At 31.5% G+C, this 11147-nt stretch overlaps 1 protein-coding gene across 1 annotated transcript in view; it reads left to right on the plus strand.

The window, feature by feature from the left end:
- Positions 1-67: 67 nt before the first annotated feature.
- Vta1 (vesicle trafficking 1) overlaps positions 68-11147 on the plus strand; it is a 24514-nt gene continuing 13434 nt past the window's right edge. Inside the window, exon 1 of the mRNA XM_072540535.1 lies at positions 68-294. Within this exon, the coding sequence (XP_072396636.1) occupies positions 189-294 (106 nt within the window). The 5' untranslated portion in view covers positions 68-188. The remainder of the gene's footprint in view (positions 295-11147) is intronic.

Consider the following 11147-nt stretch of genomic DNA (forward strand, 5'->3'; position numbering starts at 1 on the left):
GCAATAATTGGTAGATAAAATGTTTCAGTACTCAGAACATTTCATCTACCGCCGCACCAATACTTGTCATTGTCAGTATGTCAGTCGTCAATCGTCGTGAAAATTTTTGATTATAAATAATTAGTCATTTTCATTTCTAGCTATTATAGTTGAGAAATTGAGAATTGAGAATCTTTTGATATTTTATAATGGTGGTAAAATTTCCTCCTGTAACACCGGAGGTAAAACCTCTTGCACATCTTTTAAAACTGGCCGATGAGCATGACGAAAGAAATTTAGTGGTAGCCTACTGGGGTGAGTACATTTTGCTGCATTGCTGCTCCAAATTTCGTGAGTAATTATTGTTATTAGACTGGCACTAGAGCTCGTCCTAGGACGGAATACGGAATGAATAAGTGAAATTAGGCATTAATAAAACGAATTCATGAAACCGAATGATAAGCACTTATTTAAGAATAATAAAACTCCAAATTTTCCACAACACTTTTTAAAAATAAATATGTAGAAGTCTGATGGAGAATTTGTAAAAAACATTCGGGCATTTCGCCAGAAAACACGCGTGCTTTTATAATTAAGGTTTTTTAACTAAGGTCGATCCACAAATTTTATTTCCACATATTGTTCACATCTGCTCTATGAAAATCTTGCCAGGACAGGTACAATTGTCTACACTCAGGTGCAAAAAATTCTATCCATGCCTATCTCATAGAGAAGAAGATACATTTTTGGAGATGCCACTTCTAGATTGGACATTAGGGAGGAACATTAAATGTAAATAAGAAACACGATTTATGCAAAAAAATTTAAAAAAAAAATATTTGAATATTGAAAGAAGGAATGAATAAAGTAGCTTTGTTGATAAAAAACAGTTATAACAAAATAATGTTTGTCATGTTTTATTAATACCTAGTATTTCTCCTCGGGCCCTTATGATAGTTTGCATATGTCTTGACATTGTGGTAATTAAATTTTGAACATGAAATTGGTCCAATTCATTCCCTATTTGTCTGAATTGCCACACTAAGCTCAGGAAAGTTTCTTGTGTGGGGTAGCCAAACTTGAATTTGTCTTCCCAGTGTGCCCAATAGATGTGCAATTAGATTGAGGTCAGGGCTGGAAGCTGACCAATTCATACGGACAATCTAATGTCTTCTAAGTATTAATTGATGATTTCAGCAAGGTTAGGATACACGTTATCACCCATAAAAATAAAATTACATCTTATGAATGGCACAAAAGGTACCACATGCTCATCTAAAATGATTGTTATATACCTTGCTCCTGTCATCTAACGTCCTTCCACAAACTAAGTCAGTATATCCATACTACTGACTATACCAGCCCAAATCATAACTGAGCCTCTTCCATAGGTTATTCTGTCAACAATAATGCATTGGGCAATTTGTTCTCCTTGTCTACTCCAGATTATTTCATGACCATCTGGTAACCTCAAGTAAAACCTCTTCTGAGAACAAAACATTACTCCAATCTGCGTAATTCCAATTTTCTTATTTGTTTGCAAAAGCAAGTCAAGTTCTGCAGCGTTTCATGGATAGCTGTGGACATAGGACTGGTCTTCTGGATAATAAATTTGCCTCATGAAGTCGTCGATGAACTGTTTTGTTTAGACAATTTGCCAGCTCAATTACAGTAATGTCTATTTCTTAGACACAAAGAAACCAAAAACCAATCATTACATGAAGATGTTGCCCTCCTATGAGCTGATCCTGACCTAGTGCAGTTGCCATTTTGATTGAACCTCTGACTGGCTCTTTTAGAGCACAACGACTTAGCCATCTTAGCACCTGGGTGGCATAATATTGGCTATGACCATCTTGCACTAAAGATTCGGCTCTTTCAAGATTAAAAATTCTGAACTCAAAAACATTTTTCAAGCTCACAATAAATGAGAAATATGTTATAGATTGATTTTTTTGCACCTGAGTGTATTTCCAAACTCAACTAAATAAAAGATCATACTTTATATTTACTAGGATTATATGCAAAAAGTTTATTATTTCAAAAATTTAATGACTGACTATAAATGGCAATTGATTGGATCCCTGTCGAATGCGACAGGCAAAGTTACTAGTATAAACATAAAGTCATATAGTAACGCGAGATTGTTGCAACCCGATTTGGGTCTAATCTATGAATGTGAAGTTTGTTCAATAAAATACAGAAGTATCTATCTGTAGTTTTCCAAATGTAACATAGAAAATTAGTTGGGTTAAAGTGGAAAGGACCCAACATCACACCTTCCTCTCTCTCTCCTGGAGGGCCACATCCTGTTTTTATTTATTAATTCAGTATTGCGGTACACCCTAAACTAGCAAGCATTATTGTTTATTAATTCTGTGCAGGCAATATCTGTAGTATGACACACAAGACCGGAGGTACTGTTGTAACTCTCCCTCAGACATACACTGTATACTCGATGAGTAAATTTGTTACTTCATAGGGGGTTCATAGTGAAAAAGGTAATATAAACACTTGAATTACTTTTATAAATTTATATAACTACTATTGATAACTGGAAGAAATGATTACAATTATTATTACTAGCTAAATTACAAAATGATACACAATAATGTTGTACCTTTTAATACAGCTGTCTTGAAATTAATTTGTAGAAATTGAAGATGTATAGTTTGAATCATGCCAACCCCTAGTGTTGGCGAAAAGTCGAGAACTAATCTCAGAAGACAACAGCCTAACAGCCCGAACAAACAGTTTAACACACTGGATTCAATTTTGATTTGACTCGAAAATACACTACCAGGATATTGGCGATCACACAAAAGTTACATGTATGAATAAATTACACAGATGAATTGAATTTAACTAGCCACTGCTAATTAAATACACGTTTTATGATGATTACACTGGATTTATTGTGGATGGTTCATGTAGATGACTTCTTGTTCACAGCTAACACGGAAGTTTTTTGTAACAGAAAAACTGCAAATAATTTTTTGACAATTAATGATGACAGATGCAATGTTTTAAGTGTATTGTCAGTTGAATTGTTGTATTCCAAAACAAATTGAATAATCAATTCACCCTAAATTAGCAATAATTTTACTACTGATGAAATGGTAGATATGATCTGGATATTGGAGGGATTTTATAAAAATGTACTCAGCTAGAATTTATCAAAAACGGTTTTCTGATATGGCAACATAGAAAAAATATTTTTTTCCTTTGAAAAATTGAAAGATGGTTTAACCTGTGGTTCAGTGATTTATGAACAACATGAATGAACAAAAACTAGTCTGAGAGAGGAAAACGAATGTGATGATGGTAGTTACTAGAAACCTACACACAAGTATAAGAAGTATTTAGTTACAAGACAAGTTTCCAATTAATAAGAATTTAGTTAAAAGAATTTTTTATATTTCCCCTTCATACATACTCTCCTTTAACATAAACAAATAATGTCATGGCTTCCTTAAATTCTGTTTTATTTTGTAGCTCTATATTAACAGTAGTAAGTTGTTTAAGGATAATGAAAAATCCAGAAAGGTTAGTTCATCAAAAAATCAAGCCAGGAGTATTGAAACCAACAACTGCACAATCAAGAAGAAATACTCTACAGAGTTTTTAAATTTATGACATGCCATTACATTGACTTAAAGTTGGACTGATTATTATGCTGCCCAGAAACTTAAACACATGATCAGGACTATGTAACAGAAAGCAATTAATTGTTATGGCTTTGGGAATTCAAGCCAAGGACTGGGAGGGTTATTTGGGAAGTTGTGTTTATCACTACAATAGATATGTGCCTATCAGAAACTATACCCAATGTTATGATAATTAAGACTCAAGACAACCAGAACAAAAGATCAAGGTCAGATACTGTCACATATTGGGATTTATTTCCCAAAGAGGCTTTTGGAAATACACTCAGGTGCAAAAAAATCAATCTATAACATATTTCTCATTTATTGTGAGCTTGAAAAATGTTTTTGAGTTTAGAATTTTTAATCTTGAAAGAGTCGAATCTTTAGTGCAAGATGGTTATAGCCAATATTATGCCACCCAGGTGCTAAGGTGGCTAAGTCGTTGTGCTCTTAAAAGAGGCAGTCAGAGGTTCAATCAAAATGGCAACTACACTAGGTCAGGATCAGGTGATAGGAGGGCAACATCTTCATGTATATATATATATATATATATATATATATATATATATATATATATATATATATATATATATATAATATATATATATAATATATTGATAGCAGGCTATATACATTATATGTACTATACGTTAGAGATGTGTAGTTCACCATCGAAATAGTTCAAATGAACGATTCTTTCAACTGAACTAATTGAACTAGTTCATTAATTTTCATAGAACTAGTTCACTGCGAACGATTTGCATTATAAACTGTGTCTCAACTTTTAAAGAAGAAAATAATGAATGAATGAGATCATATATTTATTATTTTGTGAATGGGATGGACTGACCGACTGACTAGTTTAAAAAAAGAAGTGCCGATTAGCCTCGGATAACAGATCATAATTCTTATGAACGTGACAATAACATAAACAGTTTTATCTTAATATCATAATGGTTCGGATCTGATGCCATGCCCATGCATTGGCTTGAACGTTGACATGCTGTGTTATTTCTCGTATTGTAATTTTGAAATAACAATTTTAAGTTGTGGTTAAAATGATTGATGCATCTACATAAAATATAATTGTATGTAAAAGTGGGAATAAAAATGTGTTATTTAATGTTCCTAGACAATTCACTGATTTTTTTTTGTAAGGTTCTTTTAGAAATAACCTAATATAGATACCTATGATTATACGTAAATATAAAAATAAATCATACGTGAACCATATTTATATTTAAAACGGTTAATAAAAAACAAATCTTAATAATTTTTTGCAAATAAAAAAAATGTGCAAATGTGCAAATATGCAAAACATTTGGGAAATAAATTTAAAACATTTAAACCTAAACATACGATCGAAAGAAATAGTTCCGAACCCGAACTACTTGTACGATAGTGAAAGAGTGAAAGACTGACTGAAAACCGAAGAAAACGCGCGGCCGGCGGCGAGCTTGTGTGATGATGACGAGACATCTGGCAACCATTTATGTTAGGGTTTGATTTCGATTTCGCTCCTACAAATAGTTCTTTAGCGAACTAGTTCACTGAACTAGTTCATTTTTGTGAAATAGTTCGCTTGAACTAGTTCGTCTAAAAGAACTAATAAGCACACCTCTACTATACGTCTCACGTCATTTGAGTTGATATGTCATGTGCTAGTATTAGGCTAGTTTATTTTGTAATCAGTCCGAGGCCTTTCTCAGGTCAATAAAGCAAATTTATCTTTTGCTTTATATATAAAGCAAATATGTCATCCATAGTATCATGTGGTATGTCATATGTCGTTATATATTTATTAATAACAAAGACGATGTGTAGTGCCCTTTTGGTAGTCTCTTTGTTTGTTTTTTATGTATATCCGTTATATCCTCTCTTTTTGTTTGCTATATCGCATGTTAGGATTCGATCAGTTTTTTATTTTATAGTCAGCCTGAGGCCTTTTGTAAGCCAATAAATCAAAATTTGTATTATAGTCGCCTTGTTTGTTTTTTCTTACTTAATATATTCATTATTGCCTCCCCTTTCAATTGCTATGTTGCGTGTTCGAATTCATTCAGTTACTTATTTTGTACTCAAACAGATGCCTTCTTGAAGTTAATAAATCAAAATTTGTGTTATAGTAAATCTATTTGTATTCATAGTGCCCTATGATATCTCGTATGTCGCTATACATTCATTATTAATGAAGATACTGTGTGGTACCCTTTTGGTAGTCGCCTTGTTTGTTTTTTCTTACATGTTCGTTATTTCCTCCCCTTTCATTTGCTATGTCGTATGTTAGAATTCAATCAGTTGTTTATCTTGTATTCAGCCAGAGGACTTTTTTAAGTCAGTAAATCAAAATTTGTCTTATAATAAATCTATTTCTATTTATAGTACCCTATGATATCTCGTATGTCGCTCTACGTTCATTATTTATGTAGATACTTTGTAGTACCCTTTTGGTAGTTTCCATGTTTGTTTTTCTTACTTAATATATTCGTTATTTTCTCCCCTTTAATTTGCTATGTCGCATGTTAGAATTCGATTAGTTGTTTATCTTGTATTCCGCCAGAGGCCTTCTTTAAGTCAATAAATCAAAATTTGTCTTACAGTAAATCTTTTTGTATTTATAGTGCCCTATGATATCTTGTATGTTGCTATACGTTCATTATTAATGAAGATACTATGTAGTACCCTTTTGGTAGTCGCCTTGTTTGTTTTTTCGTACTTAATATATTCGTTATTTCCTCCCCTTTCGTTTGCTATGTCACATGTTAGGATTCGTTCAGTTGTTTATTTTGTACCATATTTATCCAGTGTTCTATGACCTCTCGTATGTAACTACATATTCATTGATAATGAACACACTGTAGTGCCCTTTTGGTAGTCGCCTTGTTTGTTTTTTCTATCTTATTATATTCATGATATCCTTCCCTTTCGTTTAACGTATCATACGCTCCAATCGAACCCATACCTTTCCAATGATACGTCACGACAAACTATTCTACCCCCACCACAAAACGCTCAAAAAATTAGATTTTCTTTTCTAATTCTATTTAACTTAATTTAATTTTATTTAATTCTATTTACCTTTATTTTATTTTATTTTATTTTGGTAAATCGTTGACGTTTATTAAACATCATTTTATTTTTATAGTATGTGTATGTTTATCTTACGCAATGACATATAATAAATGTATATTTAAGCAATATTAAACAATAAATCAACCGTATATTTTCAAGAACAAAATAGGATTGAAATGTCAAATGTTAGTAGCTCAATTTTTCTCCCAGATGCCGTCGTTACCTTACTGGACAAACTGTGTGTCTTGTCATCGTAACCTTTTATATAAATAGATTATATTACATAATATGTAATTAATATTTTTTGCATTATTAATTAAATTTTTTAATTAATTTTTTGTATACACATTTTAAATATATATTGTACGAACTTAAAAGTATATTTACACATTATACTCATTTAAATATATTTTTATATATTATTCGCATTCTAAAAGTACCTACATTTATATATTACGAGTATATTCATTGACTCTATTTGCAGCAATGCCAAGTATTGCTTCCTTAATTATTCCAGCCATAAACTCTGTGCCTTGGTCTGCTATTATTTGTCTGGGTACTCCATACCTCAAAATAAAATTTTCTACAAATAATTTGGCTACTGTTTCGGCTTCTTTATTCTGTATTACGTAACACCAATATATATCTATTCCTATTGTCATACCTCTCAAATGGGCTCACCAGGTCTATGAATATTGTATCAAATGTGCTGGTGGCTGTCGATGTGATAGTCATGGGTTCCTTGTTTATGATTGGGTGCTTATGCCTTTGGTAGTCGTCTCATCTCTTCACATACTTCTCAACATTTCTCCGTAATCCGTTCCAGAAATAGTATTTCCTTATATTTCTGTACTATATATACATCCTATTTACATCAATATATATATATTGAAATGATATGAATATAGGAGAAAGAAAAATAGTGTTTAAAAAATTAATTTATAAGTTATATACTAGATAATATTAGATATAAAAAGCATTTGGTTATTTTAATAAGTTATATACTATAAAATATATTTATGTGAGGGCATTTTTAAGAAATTAGCATGTAATAAGTGTAAAAAGTTTTTTTTTATAATTATAATATTGTAAATATATTTAAGTGAGCCATGTGCATAGGCAACCAAAAATACCTACTCTGAATAAGTGACAGATAAATAATAGTTGCGAATGTAGAAGTGGGGTTATTTATTGGTTTGAAATGTTTAGTTTACATATAGTTACGGATTTGAAGTAGTGTAGTTTATTAATTTAGGTTGTTTAAATTACATATAAGTTTATATTCTGATCTGAAAAGCCTAAATGTCAATAAAATTCTCGATAGAAAAGTAAAGAATTCTCTAGAATACAGAATTTAACCTTTGTTTACGGTAGAACTTTCGCGAATATGGTTATGTCTGTGGATCGAAGATATACTTTTTCGAGAACATTCATATATAGAACAATTCGAATATGATTTCTTGCCAGATGGTTCTGGAACAATGAAAAGATATAAATACTCTGTGATTTGGATTCAAAATGGCCAGTCAGTCAGTAAGGGAGTCGGATAGTTACTATGAAGTCAGTATAAAGCCAGTCAGTCAGTAAGCGGCCAGACAGTTACTATGAAGTCAGTATAAAGATGGTCAGACAATTAGTTATTAAGAAGACAGACACAGTTAGTTACAGTTAGTGAAGTCAGTTGTTCAGTAAGTTCAAGATTAATCAGTCAGAATTAGGAAGAAAGTATAAAGTATGCAATAATCAGTGATTTAGTATTAAAATTCGATAGTATTCGAAAGTATATTAAAAGATAATATGATTGAAGATTGAAAATTATGTTATGTATAAATGGTGATTGGATAATGGAAGAAAGTATTAATTGAAAATTAAAATTATATAATATATTTGGTGATTGGATATTGGTGTATTAAAAAGAAGAATAAATATAAATGCTATTAAGAAGAAAAGTAATTTAAATTGGTGGAAGCTGATAATTGGAAAAAGTAATTTCACAAAAACAAGGATAACCGAAGCTGAGAACGAAGACATTGAGTGGTGATTAAAATCTTTATTTTGGAGAACAGTTTCATATAGGCATTCAGTGACAGAAAGGTACAAAATTTTGTTAATATAATTTAGTTATGTTATAACAATTTCAATTTTAAAGATAGTTTGTTTAAAATTTACATTGTCTATATTATTTAATTAGTTTCATTTTAAAGATAGTTTATTTTAAATTTTACATTGGTTATGTTAGATATATATGTGTGTTTCATATTACATAGATATAATAAAGATAATTTCAAAAAGTGCTTACAAACTAATTCTTTGAGAACCGCGATAAAAACCCTATATATATATATATATATATATATATATATATATATATATATATATTAAAAAACACCCATTGCTCATTAAAACATCATTCACAAACAGTACATCATCACAATATATATATATATATATATATATATATATATATATATATATATATATATATATATACACATTGAGATGATATTAAATATAGGAGAAACAAAGGTAGTGTTTAAAGAAATAAGTTATATACTAGAGAATTTTATAAAAAGTATTTATATGAGGGCATTCTTAAGAAATTAACATAATAATAAGTTTAAAAAGTTTTATTTTGTAATATATTTGGTTATTTTAATAATTATATTATAAATATATTTGAATACGCCATCTTTGTAGGCAACCAAGTATACACTGAAGTGAATTTAGTGGTATGAACTTTTGTGTATGAGTATGGATTCAAAGTAGTGTCATTTATTAATTTAAAATGTTTAATTTATATATAAGTTTATATTCTGATCTGAAAAGCCTAAATTTTCATAAAATTCTCAATAGAATTTTAGTTATAATAGTAGTTTTCTAGATAGAATAAAAAAGAATTATCTAGAAATATAAAATAAGACGTCAATAGAAAGAATTTAACCTTTGTTCGCAGTAGAATCTTAACGAACATTGTAATGTCTATGAAATAGAAATTTCTTTCAAGAATATTCGTGAACATTAAAATGATATAAATACGATGTAATTTGGATTAAAAATGGTCAGTAAGTTCAGTATAATAGTCAGTATGTTCAATACAATCAGTTAGTATAAATCAGTATGTGGTCAGTCAGAAAGATAGTCAGTTATCAGTGATACAGTATATTAGATGGAGATTAAGAAATAGAATTAAGAGAGTATTAATTGAAGATTAAAAATTATATTATGTATATGGTGATTGGAGATTGGAAAGAGAATATTAATTGAAGATTAAAAATTATATTATGTATATGGTGATTGGAAGAGAGTATTAGATTATTAGAAAGAAGAATATTTTACCGAATTATAAATGCTATGAAGAAAGATATTTTAAAATGGTGGAAGCTGATAATTAAAACATTGTGGTGTATTTGGCAATGCAAGTTTACAAAAAGAAGGATAACCGAGCCTGACAACGAAGACATTGAATGGTGATTAAAATCTTTATTGTGGAAAACAGTTTCATTTAAGCATTCAGTGACAGAAAAGTACCAAATTTTGTGCGATGGAATTAGAAAGTAATCAACAACTACCTTTCCTAGACGTCTTAATAATAAAGAAAGAAAACGGCAACATTGGATATACAGTGTATCGAAAACCAACTCACACTGACAGATGTAGAATGTAGAATGTAGAAAATGGGGCGGCCAATAGAGCCTGATACACTGCGACCTTTGCAGATCTATTGTGTTTCCCCCTTATTTTAAAGCACTTCATCTAGCTTGGTCCTCTTAATGAGACTCAACAGCCTTGATAGTGGCCTTTTCATGTAGCCTGGTGCTTCCGGTTTTTCCTCTCCGAGTTCTAGAAACCGCATTCGTGCGAGACCTTCGCAATGGCACAGAACGTGTAGAGCGGTTTCCTCTTCTTCCAGACAGAAACGACAGGTGTCCTCTTCTGTCAGGCCTATGAGACTCAGGTGTCTATTGAGTCTACAGTGCCCAGTGAGCAGACCCACTATCATTCTGACAGTCCTGCGCCTGTGCGAAAGTAAGTCTGCTGTAAATTTAGCCGAATGTCCTTTGATGAACTGTTTGGCCTGCCTCTGTCCTGGTGAGTTGTTCCACCACTCAAGAGACTTCTGTTGCACCCATTTGTGTATGGCTGCCCTTTTTATCGTATTTGCGATTCCAAAGAAGGGTTCCGGACCAACCAGTGGCGTAGATGCGCCTTCTCGGGCCAATTCATCGGCCTTCTCGTTGCCACGATGACCCTTATGTCCCGGCACCCAGGCAAGTGTCAACCTGTTTTGACTTCCCACCTGAGAGAGGACATCCAAACAGTTCCATACCAGCCATGAATCGACCTGTACCGAACTGAGAGCCTTTAGAGCCGCTTGACTATCCGAATAGATAATGATGGAGTCGTTATCTACATTTCGGCCGATTAGTTCCATAGCGCACCTGTGTATAG

This window comes from Diabrotica undecimpunctata, chromosome 8, assembly GCF_040954645.1.
Source record: "Diabrotica undecimpunctata isolate CICGRU chromosome 8, icDiaUnde3, whole genome shotgun sequence".
Taxonomy (NCBI): Eukaryota; Metazoa; Arthropoda; class Insecta; order Coleoptera; family Chrysomelidae; genus Diabrotica; species Diabrotica undecimpunctata.